Below are 25,516 nucleotides of genomic sequence, written 5' to 3' on the forward strand. Positions count from 1 at the left end.
TGTGTGAACCTGAGCAAGTTTGTGTGCCTGTTTCTGCAGCCATAGACTGATGCTAAGGAGCGCCAACCTTTCAGTACCCAAACTAGAAATGATGTAGAACTTTGTTGCATAATAAATGCCACATAAATGGTAGCTATTCAAGGATGACTTCAATCATAATGGCTTACAGAGGTGAAGACTGAAAGATCCCCCAAAGGGACACTGCATTTCCTTACTCATTTCTTTCTCCAAACAGGGATGACCGGTCTTTAGCCAGGACCCTAAAAGGAGTCTTGTATAGGAACTGAAAGTTCATTCTTAACACCTATTTGGAAACAGTTCATTCAGAAGACAGAGGGAAAAATGAATATAGCGAAAGGCAAACAAATTATTTGTTCTAAGAGAACTCAAACCATCCTCATTCATAAAAATTAAATGTAAAATTCTGGGTTTAGTCAATAAGATTAGTAAGAATTCTCATCAACAGGCAAATACTCCTACCTAGTACACTGATACGAGGAATTTGAATTAGTGAAGAAATAAACACCTCAACCCCATTTTTAGATTTAATCATTCAAACACTTGAAAGGGGACTCCTGTATCCAAATTCAGGACTTGTGGCTGCTATGAAAACTATTATCAATCAAACCCCAGTTCTGATTCCTGGCTCTCAGGAATAAACTCAGTGGGCATTCATTTCTCAGTTACATAGATTCATTCCAATGTCCCCAGCTGACAGGCAGAAATCCCCCTCATTTTTCCATTTAGCAACTCTTAACACCCTCCACTCAGTCCTTCATTCCTAGTCTCCAACACCTATGCACCCAGTAGTCTCATAGCCTGCTCACTCACTACAACCTCCCAGGCTGGGCCTCCAGGCTTCCCTCCTATCCCAGAACACTTCCATCAATCAGCTAAAAGCCTGCAAAGGCTTCTTAAGAACAAGATCAAATTCCTGCTGGTTTTTCTTATCTTGCTCCAATTCTACCTTCTTCTCCACCATGGCACAGTCTACGACCCCATTCTAGCCTTCCTATCTCAAACCACAGCTCACCTCCCCAACCCCCCTCCACAGCCATCTCACAAGTTCAAGTCGCACTCCCTCCACACAGGACTATCAGACATCAGCTCTTACCAGTCACTGCCCTTCCTATATTACTCTGGCAATTAGTGTGTCACACAACTCAGCATCCCATTAAAGGTATTCCTTACTAAGTACTAATAGTTGTGATCCTGGATGGATCATTTAACTCTATGGGCTATTTCCTCATCTAAAAAGTAATAAAAATAGAAATTAAGAAATTTTAAAAGGTCTTCTGTTCTAAAAATCCTCTAATTTTATACACTGCCACATCCTGTTTCACATATTAATTTCACTTCTCTTATTTGACTTAGAGCTCCTCAAGGGAGAAAGTATTTCTTCCCCAACTCTCAAAGCAACTTATCCCAGGATGTGGCTCAAGGAGATGCTCAGTAAATGTGACATTAAAACAGGTCATTAGCACCAAGATAGCTTCAAAAAGCTGAGTGTGATCCCGAGACCTATTTTTTTTTTTAAAGACTTTATTTTTAAGTAATCTCTACACCCAACGTGGGGCCTAAGCTCACAAAAACCGAGATCGAGGTGCACATTCCAATGAGCCATCCAGGTATCCCTCAAAACGTATTTCTAAAGCGGTACTGAAAACTGATAAAAGTAGGTAGTGCCAGACAGAAGACACTTAGATGATCCACTTGGTTCTTTTCAACAATCAGAACCAACAGAATCATTTAGTTCTTTTCTAGAATTAAAAGTCTGCTTTGTAGAAAAGCCGCCAGCTCTGGAATGCAATGAACACAGGTTTGAGAGCTCAAAATGGTCTATACACAGCACTGTTTGAAGTATGGGTATGTAAGCCCTTAAAACAGCAGATGCAACTCAGATGTATTGTGTTCTAGGGTAGAGAATTCAGGGGCCTTGTTTGGTGGAGAACCCCTGGGACTATCTGAAGCCTGCAATAAAACGGGAGGGAAATTTGGGTTCATTTCAGCCACACAAGGCTGAAACCTGCAAACCTGCAACAGAAGAGCAAATTCTTCCATTTCTCTGCTCCAATGCCCTTCTCCTCCTCCCCTCCAAAAAACACATGCTTTTATAAGAGGAACAAAGGCAGATATACTGAGTTCTATTTTAGGCTTCCAGTAAAATGTTTTTGTTTTTCTCTTTTCTCAGGGCAGCACAAGTCGGCATGTAGATGGAAAGAAGGGAAGTAATCTGCTGGAGGATGGGGTCCTCAACTCACCAAAGTTAACCGGGAGCCCCAAGACAGAGAGAAGAGGAAACCCTTCTGAACTCTAGTCAGAAGCAAAGGGCTAAGCCCCTTGCTACTGCATTATCCTCAAATAAAATGTATTCAGGGGCGCCTCAGTGGCGGTAAAGCATCTGCCTTCGGCTCAGGTCATGATCCCAGGGTCCTGGGATCGAGCCCAACATCAGGTTCCCTGTTCAGTGGAGAGCCTGCTTCTCCCTCTCTCTCTCTACCCCTCCCCCCTGCTTGTGCTCACTGGCTTTCTCTCATACTTGCTATCTCAAAATCTTTAAAAAAATTAAGTAAAATGTATTCAGTACTGATGTGTATGTGTCCCCCCTTATCGAGAGTGCAAATATAGCCCTATTTCAATCAAGTCAAACTGGTCAATGCTACTCCAGCCACTTTTAAACATGTTTTGGCTCACAGCTAACATCCTAAAGAGCTATCAAATCAAATCAAAGCCACTCAAATGAAACCAGTTACTCCTTGAATAATAAAATGAAGGAAACCCCTGCTTTTTAAAATAACAGCTCTAAGACAAAGCAATGTCCCTTCTTTTCACTCAGCTGTTTCACAGAATTTCAAGACAAAGGGCAACTACTGTATCGTCACTTTTTTTTTTTTTTGGAGTAAAGCCACAAGATTACTAATAAACAGCTAACGGTCACCATTCAAAAGTAATAATGACATTATGACTTCATATGCCAGTTATCTACCAAATTGGAAAGAACCAAATATATGCATTTTTCTCTCCCCAAAGAAAATCTGAAAGTAAATGTGAGCACTCTGACTCACTTTCTTTCCCATTAGAACAATTTCTGGGGGAATGTTAAACAGTATCATCTTCTCTAATTATAGGATAGGAGAGAAGCATTTCACACTTGTTCAAGAGTTTACCAATTTAAGTCGGAGAACTTACAGATGCTCATGGTCTAGGTCTAGGATAAACTTAAGAGGTAACAAAGTTCTTGCCTAAAAATTATTAAAAATAGACCTCAAATCCCTAGTTTGGTTTTGTTGCTTAATGTTAAATACACAATGGGATAAACTTAGAGAAAAATATGAACTACCAGGCTTCTAGGCTCAAGTTTCTTGGGTAAGCTTAAGGGAGAAATCAAAGTTTGTGTTGGGGGAAAAAAACTGTTCCCACAGGGTTTTTGTACAGGCTACAGATGTGGGTACCTGAGCAGCCAATCTTTTTTAAAAAATCCATTATGGTTAACATACACTGTTTTATTTAGTTTCAGGTATATAGTATGATGATAGTTGGGACGCTTGGGTGGCTCGGTGGTTGAGCATCTGCCTTTGGCTCAGGGCATGATCCTGCGGTCCTGGTATTGAGTCCTGCATGGGGCTCGGGCTTCCTGCATGGGGCCTGCTTCTCCCTCTGCCTACGTCTCTGTCTCTCTGTGTCTCTCATGAATAAATAAGTAAAATCTTAAAACAGAACAAAGCAATATGATGACAGCACGACTGGTTATCTGCTGAAAACAGTAATCACATATGAAAACATCAAATTACCCCTCCGTATATCAATGATAGAGTAATTTAATAGTCTAAGTTAAGCTTGCTCCTTTGTTCTGACTTCTAGCTAAGAAAATAGAAACAGAAAAGGCAGATATACTGAGTTCTATTTTAGTTCTATTTCATGTTACTCTAAAACCTACAGCTGGTTCTGTCTGCTTTCTGACAATTCTGTGCTGACTTTGAGAATATCAGAAGTAAGTTTGGCAACACAAAAACAGCTCTGGAAAAAACACTTTCCTTCTCCTTAAAGAGCTCTTCAATATGGCCTTCTATGAAGTATACAACCTACATTTCTAACATCAAGAAACTTCAGAGTAGAACTCTATGCCTCGGGCAAGGAGAGCAAAATAGTAACTACCCACGGGTCTGCAGGACTCAAAAAAGAAAAGAAAAAAAAAAAAAACAGTCTTTTTATAGGGGACCATATTTCTACATTTCCACTTTCTTCCTCTTTGTAAAATTCTAATAATTTCATTCAGGGGTAGTAAACAAATGAGTGGCAAACTCCCAATCATCAGACTACCGCTCTCAGGAAAAAATGTCAAAACCTGAGAGGCAGTGAATATGGAATATGCAAACGCTGAGCTTCAGGTTCTCCTCCTGTAGAGCTGACACATTATTCGATAACACCCACCCTTGTAAAAATAAATTACATATCCAAAAGGGCAAGCTGCTGCCGTCAATTGGGTAAACAACATAATTACCATGTGCCAGGTGGACAGCGAATCCTCCTGTAAATAGTTTGGGCTCAGAATGAGCTGCAAAGTGGAAAGCAGCTTATTTTTAAACTGTCAGCGGGTTTCTTTTGTGCAGTTAGAGTATAATATGGGGTAATTGCTCAAGTTTCTTTTAAAGAAAATCGCCATCTGACTCGTGCAACAGCAAGATGAACCTTAGGATTTAGTACTCTAGTTTTTTTCACAAAGAATAAAAAGGCTGAGGTTCTTTAATGAATTTTGGCATATACTTCTAACCACCCCTCTAAACTAGAGGAAATTCATTTCTAACCAACTAGCATCACGTTCCAAAATGGAAAAATCTTTTGACTAGGCACAATAAGATTAATTGAGTGCTTTTACATAAATACCTCAAGTCTTAAAAAAAAAAAAAATCCCAATGGGATAAATCAGTTTACTGATATACTTCCTTGCCACAACCATGCTGCTTTGACTTTACTCAAATTACCCACCAACAAGCAAATAAGAGATACTCCAGGCATTCACACAAAGGCAGTTAAAGACCATACATCACACCAACCCTCCTAAGTCATATTTTATATTCCACTCAGCATCTATCTATCTCAGCTATCCAGAGCCCGCCCGACGGTAAATGGGAAAAGTAGGCAATGAGAAAGAACAAGCTCGGCTTCTTTGTGTTATCAGGGCAAACGAAGGTAGGTGAGTACAAGAGGAGGCCATCTCAGCATTTGCGTGGCATTACGCTTACCTTGAGGATGTCCCCCCTCTTGAAGCTCAGCTCATCGTCAGCAGTGGCTTTGAAGTCATATTTGGCGATGGCTTCCATTCTGAGCGCTGCTCAGGGCTCAGCAGCCTGAAGCCGAGGGAAGGAGTCTTCCCTGCCGAAGCCACCCAGCGCTCTGGGCTCGGCCTCGCCGCTCTCCCGGGACTTGCTCGTGCACTCCGGGACACACAAGGCCACCCTGGATCACAAGAGGGATGGGTGAGAGAAGTGGCCAGCACCGAAGGCAGCCCCGCCCTGCCCTGCCGATCGGCCTGCCGCCCCAGCCCCCACGCCCCCTGGCTCGGCCCGGCTCGGCCCGCCTCCCTCGCTCGCAGGCAGGAGCCCGGGTCGCCTCCTTCCTCTTCGCAGTCTCAGCCCCCCGGCGACTGACAGCCCCGCCGGCCAATGGCGGCAGCCGCTCGAGCTATTCCCGAACACACTTCCTCTTCCTTCCCGCTGGGTGTGCGCGGGGTGCAGGAACCGGCTGGGGACCCGCTCAGTCTCCGCCTTTCCTCCCTCGCCCCTCACGTTCTCTGCCCCTCCGCCCGAGATGCGGGCCGCTGGAAGAAAGGCCTCCCCCTGGGGATGGCCCCCTGCTCCTGGGACACAGGCCTGTCCTTCCTTCGCCTGCCCAGCTTTCTGGGCTTCTGAAAACGCTGGGTCCCCCGTCCAGTCAAAAGCAAGCAATTCCGGCTTTTGGTCCTGAGCTGTTTTAACTGTTCTCAAAAACCAACCCTGGGTCTGCTCCTAGGAAAGCAGGACAAAGTGAACCTAGGAACTTTTTAAAATTCAGTTTGCATTCCGAGCAAGGCAGCTCTCCCTCTATCGCTTCCAAACGGTGATCAGCAAGCTCAGGTACCCAGAAAAAGATCCGGCGTCGGAGCCTTTTGTTGGTGAAGACCGGCTCCTGCCTAAGGCTCCCTCTCCCCTGAAAACCCCCGAGGATCTGGAGTCCCAATAGCACTCGAAATAGATGTGAAGGTTCAGCATTTCCAGAACTAGCCTCCACATTATTTCCAACTACCCTAGGGAGCAAAGCTAAAGTCCCAACCACACTTGAAAGGAATCCCTCTTTCAGAATCTGAGCTGCCAGATGCCTTATCTGGGGAAAGAAAGTGCGGGGAGACGGTGCCAGTAAATCAAACAGAAGCCTCTCACAGTTACCCTGACAACAGCTGCTTTTCTCAGAGCCAGAGGGGTTCTAAAATGAATCAAATTGCATTTTGCAGGTAAAGATTCTGTAATGACCCTTAGGCAGTGTACTATGTGATGGTGAACTGTGGGCAGTAAATACGGACATAATCTAGACCTTCGCCTAACTAAAGGAAAATAAAGCCCCACTCTTGCTTTCAGATACTGTTTTCATACAGGCTAAATAAAAGCAGAAAACAACACTGACACTGGCAGAATGGGGACAGATTATTTATAGTGACACCCTTCTTGGATAATTACCACCTAGGGGAAAGCTCATCCGAGGGGCACTGGTGATTATTATTCTTTTGTTCTAAACTTAACAATTGGGGCATTAATCATGCATAGCTGCAAATGGACTAAGCAGTAAACCAGCTGGGAATATTAAGATTAGAAGGAAATGAGTGTTACCAAGGAGGAAAGAAATCACCTGGTAATAAAAAGTCCTTCAGTCAAATTCTGAAAGCCAAACATTCTACCACAGGTAAACTAATTAACCAAAACAATGTTTATTCTATCAGGTCACACCTATGATATCTCATGTGGGGCTGGCTCTAAGAGAGGGAAGACAGAGTTCTAGCAAATATTTAAAAAATATGTAAGATTAGTCTCAGAGTATTTATTTTAAATTTTAAGTGATCTCTACATCCCACAGGGGGCTTGAACTCACAACCCCGAGATCAAGAGTCACATGCTCTATTGACTGAGCCAGCCACGCACCCCGCCAAGTAGTTCTTTTTGTGTGTCCTTAAACACCCTTTACTTATTCTCTGTAGATGCTTTTTTTTAATCAAACTAATCCATATAGGGCAGCCCTGGTGGCGCAGTGGTTTAGGGCCACCTGCAGCCTGGGGCGTGGTCCTGGAGACCCCGGATCGAGTCCCACATCCGGCTCCCTGCATGGAGCCTGCTTCTACCTCTGCCTGTGTCACTGCCTCTGTCTCTCTCCCTCTCCGTGTCTCTCATTAATAAATAAATAAAATCTAAAAAAAAAAAATTTAATCCATGTATATAATTTTGAAAGTCACAGCTTTTAAAAGGCTTATAAAAAAAAAGGCAGTTCCCCACACTAACACCTAACAATCACCCTCAATTTTGTTTTTAGCTTTCTCTTTGTATTTACTTAAAATATTTCTAAATAGCGGGATCCCTGGGTGGCGCAGCGGTTTGGCGCCTGCCTTTGACCCAGGGCGCGATCCTGGAGACCCGGGATCGAATCCCACATCGGGCTCCCGGTGCATGGAGCCTGCTTCTCCCTCTGCCTGTGTCTCTGCCTCTCTCTCTCTCTCTGTGTGACTATCATAAGTAAATAAAAATTTAAAAAAATATATATATATATTTCTAAATAGGGGATCCCTGGGTGGCGCAGCGGTTTGGCGCCTGCCCTTGGCCCAGGGCGTGATCCTGGAGACCCGGGATCGAGTCCCACGTCGGGCTCCCAGTGCATGGAGCCTGCTTCTCCCCCTGCCTGTGTCTCTGCCTCTCTCTCTCTCTCTGTGTGACTATCATAAATAAATTAAAAATTTTTTTAAAAATATTTCTAAATAACATGTTTTTACTGCTGTTTCTTAGTTTATTCCAGCCATGACTTAACGCTTGCAAGGTGTTTACCCCTGCCAGCTTCCCCTTGCCCCATCCCAATAATATCACATATTCCAGCTTAAGCAGAGGTTCACATTACAAAATACTCTTCACTGCTGACTTAATTATAAGCAACCTTCATTTCTAGTACAATCCTTTACTTTTTCTTGGCATTAATAACCGCTTTTCCTTTTTTGCCTACTTTCTAATGTGTGTCCCTATTTTTATTTTTTTTTTTACAAATGCTCCAAGATCTCTGCTACATGTCTGTCAGTATTTTCAATATTTTCTACTTGACTAGCTCATTTATTTTAACTGGTCTCCAGGGCAGATTGTTGGGACCATGTATCAATGATGGGAAGCCGTAGCGGTGTCTGGGTGGCTTAGTCGGTTAAGTGTCTGCCTTCTGTTCAGGTCATGATTTTGGGGTCCTGGGATCCAGCTCCACGTTGGGCTTTCTGTTTAGCAAGAAGTCTGCTCCTCCCTCTCCTGCTGTGCCTGCTCTTTCTCATAAATAAAAAGCCTTAAAATTTTTAAAAAAGTGATGGGAAACTTAAAAACAATTGAGCAGATTTAACAAAGATAAGGAGTTTCATTTTTAAAAAACACAAATCAGAAAATCAGAAACTCAAAGCATTGTCACTGTCAAGGTACTATGTTGTAACAGGGCATAAACTTCTATGTCATTTGGGATTTCATACAACTGCAATGTAACTGAACAGCCAAAGCATAAAAACCAAGACAGTTTTCAACACTGGGTTTTCCTGTTACCCAACTCATCTACCACAGGTTTCCTAGAGAAAGCATAAACAGACTAACACTCTTGAAAATCACGTTTCAAGTAACTACTGTTTTGTGAGATAACAGTTTGAGAGAAATGAAAACCCAAGAACAATCAATACTTCTGTGGCTGTGCCAAATAATAATTAGCAGCTCATGGAGAAAACCTGAAGGGGTCAGCATCTCGGGCTAGCCACAGAAAAAAGAGCACACAGGCTAAAGGAATTCAAAAGGGTGTATTTCATTAAAGACAAACGACACCCCCCCCCCAAAAAAAACTATCTTATACACGACACTAACTACTAAAATAAGAAAACTGAAAGTAGATGCAAGTATAATGATTTTAACAGAGAACATGGGTTGACAGCACATTAATACTGAACCCTAATAAGAATGGTTAAGCTGTCCAGCATACACCCTACAGTCCGTCACAAGCAGCAAATTTTAAGAACACAAATGCAGTTTGAATTGTTCATTTCAAGCAAGGTGCATTGAATCCTAAAATGCAGTCTCCTAAAGGTATTTGTAGGACTTTATTTTCTTTCTTGCATTTAACTCTTTTCTTCCCAAAATTCACAGAAAATAAAATACACAACACTTCCTGGGTAATATAGCTTAGTGTCTGCATGGTCTCTAAAAATAGGCTGAGGGCAGGTGGCTCAGCGGTTTAGCACTGCCTTCAGCCCAGGGCATAATCCTGGAGATCAGGGATCGAGTCCCACATCGGGCTCCCTGAATTGGAGCCTGCTTTTCCCTCTGCCTATGTCTCTGCCTCTCTCCCTCTCTGTCTCTCATGAATAAATAAATAAAATCTTTAAAATAAAAATAGGCTGACCTGAGTTCAAGTACTGACCTTGATGCTTACCAGCCATAATTCTGAGCAAGCCTTTTAAAACAAGCTCAATTTCTCATATGTAAAATGGGATAGTACCATCTACTTTATAAGGTTCACTCACTATTAAGTAATACATATAATATAAATGAAGTGCTTTGAACAGGGCTCAACATTAAGTTACTCAAAGTTAAAATGTGATTCTATGTAAAACACAAGATATGCAATTTCACTATTAAAAATTTCAAGTTAAAACCATGAGATTTGGGGATCCCTGGATGGCTCAGCGGTTTAGTGCCTGCCTTCGGCCCAGAACTTAATCCTGGAGTCTCGAGATCGAGTCCCACATCGGACTCCCTGCATGGAGCCTGCTTCTCTCTCGGCCTGTGTCTCTGCTTCTGCCTTTCTCTCTCTCTCTCTCTCTCTCTCTCTCTGTGTGTGTGTGTGTGTGTGTCTCATGAATAAATAAATAAAATTTAAAAAAAAAAAAACATGAGATTTCCTCCATCTACTAATCAAATTTTTTTAAAGTTTCTAATAGGGATGCCTGGGTGGCTCAGCGGTTTAAGCGATTGCCTTCGGCTCAGGGTGTGATCCTGGAGTCATGGGATCGAGTCCCACATAGGGCCTCCCTGCACAGAGCCTGCTTCTCCCTCTGGCTCTGCCTCTCTCTCAGTGTCTCTCATGAATATAAATAAAATCTTTTTAAAAAAAAGTTTATAATATTTAGCCTTTGCAATATTCTAGGTGAACACACACTGATTCTTTATCTAATGTTTATCCATTTAACATTTTGAGCAGCTACCATATGCCTGACAATGTGCTTAGTACTGGATTATAATAATAAAACCATCACAGAGCCCACACTGTAGCAGGGAATTAATCAGTTCAATCTTTCTGGAAGGTAATTTTATAGTAGTATACTATAGGATAATAATTTTACACTGACAATTTTAAAATACACATTCTTGAACAAGCAATTTGGACTCCTAGATTTATCTCAATGAAGTAGTGACAAATGCTATGTGCCAAATACATATATACCTGATCAATATCCATGAGAATATCTAAGAAACATCTTTCTATATAAATACCAAGAAATACTATCAAATTAAAAACAAAAATGCAGAAAAACTAGTTTGTCCCATTTCCAATAAAGCAAAATAGTATTTATCAGTGTGCTAAAGAAAAAAGAAAGGTTAACAATGAGTTATCTCTAGGTGCATGATCATGAAATATTTTCTTTCTGCACTACACATCTCAATTGTATTTTCATCACTACTTTTGTAGTTTAGACAAACACCAAAATCTTCATGGTACTATAGAGTTAGACCTGAATTGGGTCTAGGGATAATTAACTATCCCTTTACCACTAGATGGGCGACACTAGAGAAATAACCTATATTCTCTAATTCCTAGTTTTACTCAGCTGGAAAATGGGGTAATAAAGTATCTGAGAGGACACTTTTTGTGATTAAAAGAGAAAACAAATGTAAAGGCCTTCGTGGAGTCTCTGGCACAAAGTGCTAAGAAGTGTTAACTGGAAAAAAAAAAAAAAGAAGAAGTGTTAACTGGCTAGCATCACCAGTGTCTTCTCAAGTACCAGTCCATATGTTCCTCCATCGTCCACCTTCCTCTATCTACATACAAACTTAGAAGAGCTTTCTGGTAGGCAAATTAACAGCCCTATTAAATATAAACTTTAAAATTAAATTGCTCCACATCAGAGTCCTAACAATGCTCAAATATTTACACATATAAAGACTAATCACATCTATCGTCACATATTCTATTAAGCTTTTAAATATTTACTCTGTACATATAGAAAGTGTAATTTAAGTTGACTAATTTAAAGCCACATTCCAGCCTGACTATTTTACAGCTGCATTCTGTAACAACAGTTTTGGTCCTTGGACCAGCTGCATCAAAATAGTCTCATTCAGACACTGATTCATTGTGGAATGCCTTCTGGAGTTTTGCAATGTAGTGGCCTTAGCCCCAGAGCCTAATTTAAAATAAGACTCACAGGTAATTCTTTTTTTTTTTTTTTTAAGATTTTATTTATTTATTCATGAGAGAGAAAGAGGCAGAGACACAGGCAGAGAGAGAAGCAGGCTCCTAGCAGGGAGCCTGACGTGGGACTCGATCCTAGAACCCCGGGATCACGCCCTGAGCCAAAGGCAGATGCTCAACCTCCTGAGCCACCCAGGCATCCCAGATTCACAGGTAATTCTTAAGCATGCTAAATTTTAAGAATCACTGCTTTACTAGTAGAGTGCCTTAACCAGATTTCAAACTTTGCATTCCAGATAACGCACTACAATGTCTTTGCATAAAATAAAAGTAATGCACATTCACTTGGCTCAACTAGGAAAAAGCCAACTTTAACAAATAAAACCAAGGGCTCTCAACAGCCTTTCAGTAGTGCTAGGAAAGTCTTTTGAATTAAGCAAGGAACTATTAATTTCTCTCAGGAGAGCATGGTACATCTCTATTCTGTATTACTTAATTTCTCCAAAATCTATTATTATTTTGTTCTAGGCAACAATCAGAACTGCTGCTGCACAACAGGCAACATAACAGCAATTTCTCAAAAAAACTGCTAAGTACCATCAACTAGTAGTATTTAAAACCCAGCAATCCTTCAAATCTGAATACACTTGCTAAGGGAGTAAACTGCCTCAAGCACTTAAATGCTTGCTTTTAGTATCAAAGAAAGCCAATTACAAGAATTAACTTCGGTTTTTATTTTGGGAATTCAGAAAATTTTGGACAAAGGAAGGAGTAATGAAACAGTTATTTCTATCGAAAAAAACCCCAAGAACAGTAACAACGATGCCCCATTACAAGAACCCTGGTAAAGAATCCAATTGCCACAATGGGCAATTTTTTTTTTTTAAAGATTTTATTTTATTTATTCATGAGAGACACAGAGCGAGAGAGAGAGAGAGAGAGAGAGAGAGGCAGAGACACAGGCAGAGGGAGAAGCAGGCTCCATGCAGGGAGCCCGACGTGGGACTCGATCCCAGGTCTCCAAGATCACGCCCTGGGCTGCAGGCAGCGCTAAACCGCTGCGCCACCGGGGCTGCCCAATGGGCAAGTTTTAATTCATCAGTGATCTAAAGAAATTCTATTCCCTTAAATATTTAATGTTATCTTAATTCTATTGTAACATAAGTCTAAGGTTGGTTTTCATTTTCTAACACGCACCACTCCCACTAAAAGCCGAAAAAGAAGTCCTACAAACCCCAAATTGACCCAATCTTCCTTACCAGTACAAAAGAGACATAGGAAGAAAAGTGTAAGCAGGCACAAAAGCACAATGTTAAAATGAAGAGAACAACTAAAACACAAATAACACAAGCAAGCTACACTTGTGACCTAGTGGCAGTATTGATTACTTACGGATGAATTCAATCCTTTGAGCCTCCCAGTTCCCAGGGGGAGAACTTAAAGTCTCCCAAGGCTCTCTGGCAACTCTTCTGGCTGACTGAAGGAACACAGTGGACGCTTCAAAGTGAAGGATAAAGCAGGAAAAAGGGTATCTTCCCCGGAGAGAAAACGGAATCTTTAAATGAGGGAGAAGACAAACTGCAGCAAAGGGCAGAAACCTTGAAAAATTATGCCAAAGAGGGGACAAAAAGGAGGAAGGGGAAGTAGATTAGAAGAAGGGGGGGGCAGGGATGGGCAAATGACTTGCATTACACAAGCAAACATTTAGTGTCCCCAGTGAAAATGGAGACAAGTAGGTAGAAAGGGAAGGCAACTACTGGAGAAGTATAAAGTGAGAGAGAGAGACAGGAAAGCCAAAGAGATATGCTATCTTCTTTCATGTGTCTTTTGGGCTCTTTTCGGAATCAACAGTACCAAAAGACACAGGTCGAGTGCACTTCGGCTCCTCTGCAAATCGTACCTTTTAGAAGAACTCCCTAAACGAGCTGCTAACTCACGGGGCGTATATGGAGAGCGATGCAAATGAAAAATACCAGTGCCTTCCTATCCTCTTGCACAGAAACCTTTCCTCGGAGCATTTCCAACCAACTGCTGCTTATTGTTCTTTACAAGTATTTTTCAGTGTAGTTTCAAAAAAAACAAAAACAAACAAACAAAAAAACTAGATATCTCAGCTGGCTCCGGCAGCAAAAGTTCTAAACCACGGTATTCGTAGGGTCGGTGGGCTCCCTCCCCAAATTCTGGCCCAATGACACCGGGAGATGGTGACGTGGTGGCCGTGCAGGTCGCAAGAGCATCAATCACCACATTTGCAGCCGCGGCGAATCCCCCGCCTCCCGGGCCGGGCCGAGTCAGACTGACTCACAGAATGAGTACCCAGGGCTCCCGGGGTTCTCCCGGGCCCCTCTGCGCAAGCCGATCCCCCGAGAAAGCGTGAAACTTAAAGAGGCGCACCCGGCCTCCTGCCCCGAGCTAAGCTAAGGGAAGGACGGTCCCCAGGAAGGAAGCGCCCCAAAAAGGGAAATGCGGAGCCCGGGGGACTCCGTTCCCCGCGGCAGGCCTCGTCGCCCCGACCCTGATCCCCAACCCTGGCAGCCCTCGGTAGACCGGGCCCGGTCCTCGCGGGCCATCTCCCGCTGCCGAGCAGGGGAGCAGCAGCACCCGAGCAGCAGCAGCAGCGCCGCCGCCGCCGCCGCCCGTACTCACCGTGGCGCAGCAGCTCCGCTCCGCGCCCGGCCGACCCGTCTGCAGCGGTGCGAGCGGCCGCGGACCGCGCTGCTGCTCCCCGAGGGCAGCGCCTGCTCCCGCCGCCGTCGCCGCTTCAGTCTTCGTCGCAGCCGCCGCCGCCGCCGCCCGCTCGCTAGCAGCAGCAGCACAGCCGCCTGGCTTCCGCTCCTCGTCGGGGTCCCGCGAGAACTTCCCCGCGCGGCCCCGCCCCGTCCCGCCCCGCCCCGCCCCCGCGAGACTTCCCCCGGCGGAAAAGGCCCAGAGCGCACGCGCTCCTCCTCGGCCGGGGCCCCGCAGGTAGCCGCCGTCTAGATGCCAGGGCGCCTGCGCCAGACCGCCCCGGAGCAGGTGGCACCCACGTGGCCCCGCCTCTGGGTCGCTGTAACCCTCTCTGTGCCAAGGCGGGTAAATGACAGCTGAGCCCTGAAGGAGTAACTCTTCATCACTTCCCTTTTCCTGCCATCAAACCGAGGATTTTGCCGGGGGATGTCGGAATCTCCCTCTACCCTGAAGCGCTCCAAATAGAGGACCAGCTTTTGAAATGCTTGAGAATTCCGTCCAAACTGCAGTTAGACGAATGAACATATTCTTCGCTCATGGGTCTAATCAAGTGCCTGATATGTGCTAATCCTAGGCATAGGTATAGGTATACAGGTGTTGGGTAAAGAGGTACAATGATGAACAGGTATCTTGGCCCTCAAGGAAATCGAGGTCTACAGGAGCGGGAGAGGGAGCCTGGCTGGCTCAGCGGTTGAGCATCTTTCTTTGGCTCAGGTCGTCATCCTGGAGTCCCTGAATCGAATCCCACATTGGGCTCCCTGCATGGAGCCTGCTTCTCTCTCTGCCTATGTTTCTGCCTCTGTGTGTGAATAATAATGAATAAATGAAATCTTATTGAATAAATAAATGAATAAATAAAATCTTATGAATAATACATGAGTCAGTGAATAAATAACATCTTAAAAAATGAATAAATAAAATCTTGAATAGATGAAATCTTTAAAAAATGAATTGAATAAGTAAAATCTTGAATAAATAAAATCTTAAAAAAAAATTAGAGGAGCGGAAGAAAACAAAAAAATGCCATATGCAACGTTAGAATTATTTGGGAGAATGCTGAGGAAGCTAAAAAGATGGGAGGGAGAACTGCTACTCTGCCCGTCTCAGAATAGCCTCCCAGAGAAGGTGATGATGATGTCTGAGCTGAGTCTTGGAGGACGAGTAGGAGTTCACTAGACGGAGCTGTCGGGGAAGGGCGCTCGGGGCGAAGGGAACCGCATGCCTGTACAAAGGAACGGAGGCGTGAGAGAGAGTCGTGTTCTGTGCGAGGCTAAGTTGTTCGATTCCTGTGTGAGGCGGGTGAGAACGGGGGAGCAGCAGATGAGGCCTGAAGAAGTAACTCCTATTTTTCAGTTCCAAAAGCTCTTTCCAATTAAAGAGAACAGAACGTATCTAATGGTAATGTGCTCCCTGGAAGCCAACAAAATAGTGCTGAGATGAGAATAACCGAACATCTGATTCTATAGAGAAAAGAAGCCATTGAAATTAGGAAAATGAGTTGTTCTTTCACCAAGCATTTATTGAGCATCAACTGCATGCGAGGCACTATGCAAGGTTATAGATGAACCCACCAAACCTCTGCTTTCAGCAGTTTCTAATCCAGAGAGTCTCGGAGCGTGCAAGACAAAACAGCTGCACTTAAATCCCATTGAACTGCGTACAGGACTGCAGAGGAGGGAGGCTTACTTAGTGCTCAAGTAATCAGGGAGGACTTGATGTTTGAACTGCAACCTGGAAGCAGGGAGGAAAAAGTGAGGAAATTAGCCAATATTTCAGATTGCCCAGATTTTAGGATTTGGGGTGGGGTGGGGGAGTAATGAGAGACAAGGCCAAAATGTATGGCTTAGGGTTCATTGTCAAGTAATTAGCAATCTCTGGAGATTTTAGAGCAGGACATGTCTGATATGTACTGAAAAATGATAAGAGGACTAACTATTTGCCACCTGAAGTGCATAGTGTTTCTACAGGGCGGATAATAAATATCCTCATTTACAGACTCAGAAACCGAGGCTTAGAGAGCTCACTGAAATGACCCAAGGAAACCTACACACAGTAGACTCAAGACTTGAACCTAGGCCTATCTTGTTCTAAAATGCATATATTCCCCACTATGATACTTTATCATTTCTTTGTAATTCTAGAATGGTGGCCAGAAAAAAAAAAAAAGAAATGAAAGGGAAAGACTTAGCTTTTGAGCAGAGAGGAGGAAGAAGTGAGGGAAGAGTTGGATTTCTTTGTTTTGAGTGAAGAGAACAACAGAGAAGTTTGCCAGCCAAGAGGAGTCGTTAACTGGGCAGGGATGGGGTGGTATAGGGAGGAGGGAGGGGAGGAGATGATGATGTTCAGTTTCAGACAGGTAGAGTTCATCATTCTAGAAGACATGCAGGTGGAAATATCCAGTATGCTGTTGAAAAGCTCAATGCATTCATTCATTCTCCACACAACATCAACAGAGCATCTACTTTGTAGAGAATAGGATGATCTGTCACAGAGCTTGCAGCCTAAAAGGGAACATACCATTGAGAGTATGACATTTGCAGTATTGGCAGCTTTGAAAGCCTATGGCAGGGGTCCTGACCTAGCCTACGATCAGTGAAGACTGAGGGGCAAGGTTTGAGAATCTAGTTAGCCCAAGAGGAAAAGAGTGTTCTAGAAGAGGGCATAGCATGTATAAAGGCCAGAGAGTAAGAAAGAACTCAAGGAAGCCATTTATAATTGGGATGAAGAAGAATGTGGCACATGATAAAGGATTTGGAGAGGCTCATGCAGGGTCCTTTCACTGCTGCTAAAAACTAGGCACTTGACCCTATAAGGTCCTGAAGCAGGAGTGAGCCACAGTCAGATTTTCATCTTCAAAATACTTTATCACTGATTGCAGAATGGAAATCGAGGGGAACTAAGATATATTTTTTTGGAACTAAGATATTTATCATCCACGAGACAATATCTCAAATCCTTTGCAAGATCTTTATGGATCTGGCCCCAGCCTGCCAGCCCTACTCTCTTTCTGTAGCCAACACACACACACTTCACCAAAACTAAACCACTGTGGTTTCCAGAAGGTACTATAATCTTTTGAACGTCCATATCGTGGTACATGCAGTTTCCTCTGCTCTGTTGGCCTCCTGCCCCACCTCTGTTTTAGGCACCCAAGCCAGTTTTAGGGTTTTTTCTTCAAAATTCCCACTATACCTCCAATCTCATTGCAGCATTATTTATTCAAAACCTGCCTCCCACCACCTTCCTTATAATGCTTTACAAGTTCTCAGAGAAACAGGACCGTACCTTTTCACATTTGTATTCCCAGCCCCCAGCACAGTGCATGGAGTGACTAAATGGATGTGTGGAGAATAAATAACAGAAGCTGACTCGAGATAAAGATGTGGTTGCTTTTCTGTGCAATGTGATATTTGAAGCTAAGGAAGTGGGTGAGATCTCAGAAGAGTATAGATGCCTAAGAGAACAGGAAAAAAAATATGCACTTCCTTTTAAAATGCAGCATTGATAAAACAGACTGTGAGTATGTCTTTGCAAAAATATATGCATATGGACCAGATTTGGAAGGGAACATTTAAAAGTAAAAACAATTGTCTTGAAATGAAGTGATGGTGGGTGACGTATTTAAAAAAAATCCAGGGCAGCCCGGGTGGCTCAGCGGTTTAGCGTCTGCCTTTGGCCCAGGACGTGATCCTAGAAACCTGGGATTGAGTCCCACATCGGGCTCCCTGCATGGAGCCTGCTTCTCCCTCTGCCTGTGTCTCTGCCTCTCTCTCTCTCTCTCTCTCTCTCTCTCTGTCTCATGAGTAAATAAATAAAATCCTTAAAAAAAATGCAACAAAACACCAAAATCTTCAACATTTGTTACGTTGTCTTGCCTACAAAGACTCAGAAACTTAAGAGAGCATTGCCCAAGATCATTCCATGTAGAGAAAAAAGACACACTAGAGACAATAATATTTTGAATGTGTGGCTACTGTTAAATAGCAAAAAGGTACAGGAGTGAGTGAGAGGCAATTGCAAAGTCAAAGTCACACCCTGGCATGGAAACCTGTGTAACTGTAGCAAAACTTGCTGATAACAAACTGGCCACACCAGGCACTTCAGATTGGCAAATTATTTTTTTAAGATTTTATTTATGTATTTATTTGTGTATTTATGTATTTATTTTTAAAGATTTTATTTATTTATTCATGATAGACATAGGGAGAGAGAGAGAGAGAGAGAGAGGCAGAGACATAGAGGGAGAAGCAGGCTCCATGCAGGGAGCCCGACATAGGACTTGATCCAAGGTCTCCAGGATCATGCCCTGAGTTGAAGACAGATGCCCAACCGCTGAGCCACCCAGGCATCCCAGAATGCACAAATTAATCACCCAAAAGTATTTCCTTGCGGGTGGTGGTGGGGGTTTGCAGTTATTTTTAGTCGTCGGAAAGGGTTTCTCGTTTTGTTTTCTGTGAATTGTCGTGCTGCCGCCTGCCGGTAAGAACTGGAAATTACCCTGGCATTTACTGAACCTTCTGATCCCGCCCCCCCACCCCCCAAACTGGGCCTGCAGACGACCTCTTACCCTGGAAGCTGCCTCCAGCCAATCTCAGGCTAGTCCTCTGAGCCCACATTTCTGAGCATTTCTGTAGCGAGAAAGAATCAGACAACCAGTGACAACCTAAACTTGGTCATTCAAATTCTACTCTCACCTGCTCAATTGATCTTTGAAGTTCTCATCTTAGAATTTCATTTGGTCAAGTTGTGAGCCAAGTCTCTGTCTGCTTCTCAAGCTTAGAGGGTGACCTCTCATGCCAAGCCTACCAGTGGGACACCTAGTCCTGTGACTTCCCTTCCTCTACCCCCTGACTCCATTTCTATTACCTAACCTGATCCACATCATTGTTTTTGGGATGCTCCCCCAACCTGCTTACTGATCATTCTGCCCCACGTTCCAAATCATTATCTACATTGCAGCCAGGATGGGCTTTCTTCTTCTTCTTCTTCTTCTTCTTCTTCTTCTTCTTCTTCTTCTTAAATATTTTATTTATTTATTTCTTATTTATTATTTCTTTCTTATTTCTTATTTATTTCTTTATTTCTTCTTCTTAAATATTTTTATTTATTTATTTATTTGTAATAAATCTATTATTTATTTTATTTATTTATTTATTTATTTATTTATTTATTCATGAGACACAGAACGAGAGAGAGGCAGAGACACAGGCAAGGGAGAAGCAGAGACAGGCAGAATGAAAAGCAGACTTCATGCAGGGTGGTCCCAATGTGGGACCTGATCCCAGGACTCCAGGATCATGCCCTGGGCTGAAGGCAAGTGCCAAACATCTGAGCCACCCAAGGATCCCCTAGGGTGGGCTTTCTAAATTACAGATTGAATCATGATCATAGATAATGATGGAAGTCCTTAGCATGCCCCATGTGGCCCTCTGTGGCTGGCCTTTTGTCTCTACCCTTCTGAATGACCTGCAGTTTCCTAAATAATTCTACAGTTCTCTTGCCTCCACATTTTTGTACATACTGCTCCTTTGGGCCAGAATGCCTCTTTTCCCTGCCTTCCTCATCATAACCTGGCTCCTGTCTGTCCTTTAATACTCAACTAAGGTGCCGCATCCCATGATGCTCTGGTCCCAAGAATAGCACCTTCAGCATACCGCATCATCACCGTATTTTTTTTTTTTAAGATTTTATTTATTTGAGGGCAGCCTGGGTGGCTCAGCGGTTTAGCACAGCCTTCAGCCCAGGGCCTGATCCTGGAGACCCGAGATCGAGTCCCATGTCAGACTCCCTGCATGGAGCCTGCTTCCCCCTCTGCCTGTGCTTATGCCTCTCTCTCTCTCTCTCTCTCTCTCAGGAATAAATAAATAAATAAATAAATAAATAAATAAATAAATAAAATATTTAAAATTTTTTTTATTTATTTGAGAGAGAGAGAGCATAAGCAGGGTGAGGGGCAGAGAGAGAAACAGACTCCCCACCGAGCAGGCTCAATCCTAGGACCCTGGGTTCATGACCCAAGTGGAAGGCAGACTCTTAACCAACTGAGCCACCCAGACAGCCCCATCACCATATTCTTAAGACCATATGTTAGCCATCAACTTACTTTTCCTTCTCCCCTTTAGACTTTGAGTTCCTCAAGAACAGGTGCCATATCTTGTTTTTCTTGGCTCCCCAAATAAACCCTGATTCTAAATAATATGATCCAGCATGACAAGTGCTCTCGCAGCACGGGGACTCAGTGTTAAGGAAGTCCAGGAGAGAGAGATAAATTGGGAATAGAGAGTCCAAGAAGCCTTACATGGAGGAGGAGGTAATTGAGTTATCTTGAAGAACAGTTTGCATTCCATTAGGTAGAACCAATGGAGACCCCACTAGACTGAAGAGCAAGTTTTTAAGATGGAGTAAAGGGCCCCAAGTTCTTTTCTAATGTTTTCACATTTTAATACACAAGAGAAGCACCTGGAGATCTGTTTAAAATGCAAATTCCAATATCCCAGAAATATTCAATCCATTAGGTCTAAGAAGGGCTCAGAAATATGCATTTAAGGAGTCTCAAGCTCTACCAACTGAGCTAGCTGGGCCCCCAGAAATATGCATTTTCAGTAAGCAGCTGCAGGTAATTCTTAGGCTGTTCTTCTTTGAACCAGACTTTGAGAAACAATGCTTATTAAATAACTGAGTCATGGGAATTCTGGGACCTTCCCAATATGTCCTAGATTATAGGAATCAAAATGTGAATTGCTATGGGCCAGAGAAATTGAGGACTCACTCCTTTGTGCACTCCCTTGGGATCTTATGCTGTCTGATGCTGAGAAATGCCAGTAAAGGCTATTGGTGTGGTCATTATCTGGGCGGGTGGCACTTAGCGCCACAGTATAAATAAATAAAAAAATTAAAGCACAGATAAGCAAATGGACTCTGGTCTTGACTGCTCTCTGTAGCGATGCCAGAGTCAAGTTCAGAGAAGGCTGGCACTCTTCTATTCCTTCTGTTTCAGTTTTCACATCACTTTTTCATTAGAACACATTCTGTTCATTAAGGAGATGAAGTCAGTTCCATTTTGGCTGTGAGCTAAAATGGAATCGATGCATCCAAAGGGTGGAAATTTCCCCACTGTTCCTACGCCTCCGAGAAAGAAGCATTAGCAATTTTAAGACCAAGAAGTTTCTCCAATATTGGTTTATTATATTCTTTTAAATAATAAAACATTCCACATAGAAGAATCTCCCTTTTCTTCTCCCTTAACATTTTTCATTTTTTAAAATTTATTTGAGCTTCTGATGTCCTTTTGCTTTTTATTTTTATTTATTTTTTACACACTGAGTTTTCGTTAGACAAATATTACATGAACCCATGATTTCATGAAAGATGAAAACATCAAAGATGAGCAGGCAGGTATTGAGCACCAATTTGAGGCCAGGGAAAGTCTATAAGGGTTTTTTTTTTTTTTCTATAAGGGTTTTTTGCACTTTATCTCATATAGTCTCCACAAGAACCACATGCACTGGATATTATGACTATGCCTCTTCTATCGATGGGGAAAATTAAATGTTTCCATAAGGAGGAGGTAGTCAGCCGTGTCCAATGTTACCAAAGGGGACGGGTAAGATGAAGACAGAGGCAGTCATTGAATTTGGAGATTGTTGATGAAAAGAACAAGAGCCTCAGCAGCATCATGGGGTAAGAGTCTTTTTGGAGGGGATAAAGAGAGACAATGTAAGTAAGGAGGTAGAGACAGCAGGTAAGGGCAGTTCTTATAGAAGAGTTTTGCTATAGGGGCATCTGGCTGGCTCAGTTGGTGGAACATGAGGCTCTTGATCTCAGGGTTGTGGGTTTGAGCCCCAGGCTTGTTGTAGAGATTACTTAAAAAATACAATCTTTTTTTTTTTAAAAAAAGCTTTTTTATAAAGCTGAACAAAGATTGGGACTTAGGGGACCAAGGAAGGGATTTTAAGTATGGGACCTGTTAGGGCATGCTTTGTATGCTCAAGGGAATTATCTAGTAGAGAGGGAAACTGGTTGCAGGAGAGAAGAGGGAATTGGGGAGCAAAGTCCCTGCGGGTCAGGCATTTTCACAGACAATGAGAAGCACAGGTGAGAACAGGTATAGGTCGGTGTGTGGCAGTGGTTGTGGGAAGATGCAACCTCTCTACCCTGGCGACTTCCAGTCTCTCAGTTAAAGGAGGGGAGGTGGGGGAGGGCAGAAGAGGGCAGGAAGTTTGTTTTGGTCGGAAGGCATGAAACTGAACTTTTGGACTATGGGGAATGAAATCGATTCAGGAAACATTGCAGGTGCTGCTGTGGTCCCACTGGGTTTTGTGACTGAAAATTCAGAAAAGGCCACTCAGCCTGGCTGGCTGTGTGTGTGTGTGTGTGTGTTTTTTTTTTTTTAATTTATTTTTTTTAATGATAGTCACACAGAGAGAGAGAGAGAGAGGCAGAGACACAGGCAGAGGGAGAAGCAGGCTCCATGCACCGGGAGCCCGACATGGGATTCGATCCCGGGTCTCCAGGATTGTGCCCTGGGCCAAAGGCAGGCGCTAAACCGCTGTGCCACCCAGGGATCCTATTTTGTTTTTTGTTTTATTTTTTAAGATTTTATTTATTTATTCATGAGAGACAGAAAGGGGCAGAAAGAGAGGCAGAGACATAGGCAGAGGGATGAGAAGCAGGTTCTATGCAAGGAGCCTGATGTGGGACACAATCCCAGGACTCCAGGATCATTGATCACTCCCTGAGCCGAAGGCAGATGCTCAACCACTGAGCCACCCAGGCACCCCTGTAAAGGGTCTGGTTTAGCCAGGTTGGGATTTTGTCAGGCTGATACCACCAAAGGAGAAAGGCTGGAGTGTAGAGTATGTGTGTAAGTCAAGGAGCCCTATGGGGCATGGAATCTAAGCAGGCAGAAGAGAAAGGTGGGGATGGGAGGGGCAGTGTGTGATGGGGGCAGAGTTTCTGTTTGGAAAGATGAAAAAGTTTTGCAGATGGGTGGTTAGTGATGATTGCACAACAGTGTGAATGTGCTTAATGTCACTGAACCGTACACTTTTTAAAAAAGATTTTATTTATTTATTCATGACAGATAGAGAGAGAGGCAGAGAAACAGGCAGAGGGAGAAGCAGGCCCCATGCAGGAAGCCCAACGTGGGACTCGATCCCAGGTCTCCAGGATCATGCCCTGGGCCAAAGGGCTCAACTGCTGAGCCACCTAGGCATCCCTGAACTGTACACTTTTTTAAAAAAGATTTTATTTATTTATTTGAGAGAGTGAGAGCAAGAGAGAGCATGTGCAGGGTGAGGGCCTCAGGGAGAAGCAGAGTCCCTGCTGAGCAGGGAGCCCAAAGCAGGGCTCAATTCCAGGACCCTGGGATCATGACCTGAGCCAAGGCAGATGCTTTTTTTTTCTTTAAGATTTTATTTTATTTTATTTTATTTTATTTTATTTTATTTTATTTTATTTTATTTATTCATGAGAGAATAATCCCTCCCCTGCAGGGAGCCTGATGTGGGACTCGATCCCTGGTCCCCAGGATCAGGCCCTGGGCTGAAGGTGGCGCCAAACCACTGAGCTACCCAGGCTGCCCTGAAGGCAGATGCTTAACCCATTGAGCCATCCAGGTGTCCCTGACCTGTACACTTTCAATGGTTAAAATGGTAAGGATTATATATATGCTACCACAATAAGAAGTTTTTAAAATATATTGAATATTTTTTTTAAAGTATTGAGGGACGCCTGGGTGGCTCAGTGGTTGAGCCTCTGCCTTTGGCTCAGGGCGTGATCCCGGGATCCTGGGATGGAGTCCCACATAAGGTTCCTTGCTGGGAGCTTGCTTCTCCCTCTGTCTGTGTCTCTGCCTCTCTTTTTCTGTATCCATTGTGAATAAATAAATAAAATATTTAAAAAAAATTATTGATACCTGGCACTATCCCAGATAAAGTAGAATCCCTGGAGTTGGGGCCTAGACATGAGGATTTTACTAGACTGGAATCCTGAATTAGCATGTTTTCCCTCATTCGTTCTACAAACACATATCGACGTGTATTATGAGCTAGGCACCAGTGAATTTTTATTTATTTATTTGTTTGTTTGTTTGTTTTTAAAGATTTTATTTATTCATTCATGAGAGACACAGAGAGAGAGGCAGAGACACAGGCAGAGGGAGAAGCAGGCCCCACACAGGGAGCCCGACGCAGGACTGGATCCCGGGACTCCAGGATCACGCCCCGGGCCGAAGGCAGGCACTCAACTGCTGAGCCACCCAGATGTCCTGGCACCAGTGAATTTAAAAGGTGAATTTAGGGGCGCCTGGGTGGCTCAATCAGGGGGGGAGTCGTCTTCCCCCTCTCTTTCTGTGCTTTCTCTCTCTCAAATGGATAAATAAAATATTTTTTATTTTATTTTTTATTTATTTATGATAGTCACACATTGAGAGAGAGAGAGAGAGGCAGAGACACAGGCAGAGGGAGAAGCAGGCTCCATGCACCAGGAGCCCGATGTGGGATTCGATCCCGGGTCTCCAGGATCACGCCCTGGGCCAAAGGCAGGCGCTAAACCACTGCGCCACCCAAGGATCCCTAACTAAAATATTTTTTAAAAAATAAATAAAAGGTGACTTTAAAAGGACAAGGTTCCTGCTCTGGTGCAGCCTACAATCCTGTGGTGGGGTTGGGTTGGGGGGGGATGGTGGAGGACAAATCGGTAAACAAATATTTAACCACAATTTCAGAAGCTTGTTGCAACCGTTTAAGTGAGTCTGGACTAGGTTGGTGAGTCAGAGATGGCCAGAGGGGCTGTGGGATGGGCAGGCTTGAGATCTTTACCGCCGACAGAAACCGCAGGTTGCTGTGATGGAGCTTGGAGACGTGTGGTTGCATGTTGCTGTGTCGGAAGGGAGCAGTGAGTGACAGTGAGAAGTAAAAGATGACTCCCGGGCTTCCAGCTTGAGGACAGGAGGACCGACCCAGGAGACACAGTGAAGCAAACACAGGATTTGGGGCAGAAGAAGTGTTTCCAACGCTAGCCTTTCTGCTAACCGACTGTGTGATCTCTGACAAGTGATATGATCTGCGTGTGACTTACTTTTCTTATCTGGAAAAATGAGGAAAATGATCCAACTCAAAACAGAGCTGATATG

The 25,516-nt window shown here is 43.6% G+C and overlaps 1 protein-coding gene across 1 annotated transcript in view; it reads right to left on the minus strand.

The window, feature by feature from the left end:
* GRB2 (growth factor receptor bound protein 2) overlaps positions 1-14,504 on the minus strand; it is a 73,964-nt gene extending 59,460 nt beyond the window's left edge. The window contains exons 1-2 of the mRNA XM_041726758.1: positions 14,302-14,504; positions 5,244-5,457 (exon numbers count right to left, since the gene is read on the minus strand). Coding sequence (XP_041582692.1) covers positions 5,244-5,321 — 78 coding nt within the window. The 5' untranslated portion in view covers positions 5,322-5,457; positions 14,302-14,504. The remainder of the gene's footprint in view (positions 1-5,243; positions 5,458-14,301) is intronic.
* Between the last annotated feature and the right edge of the window lie 11,012 nt (positions 14,505-25,516).

The sequence above is a fragment of the Vulpes lagopus genome, chromosome 12, assembly GCF_018345385.1.
Source record: "Vulpes lagopus strain Blue_001 chromosome 12, ASM1834538v1, whole genome shotgun sequence".
Taxonomy (NCBI): Eukaryota; Metazoa; Chordata; class Mammalia; order Carnivora; family Canidae; genus Vulpes; species Vulpes lagopus.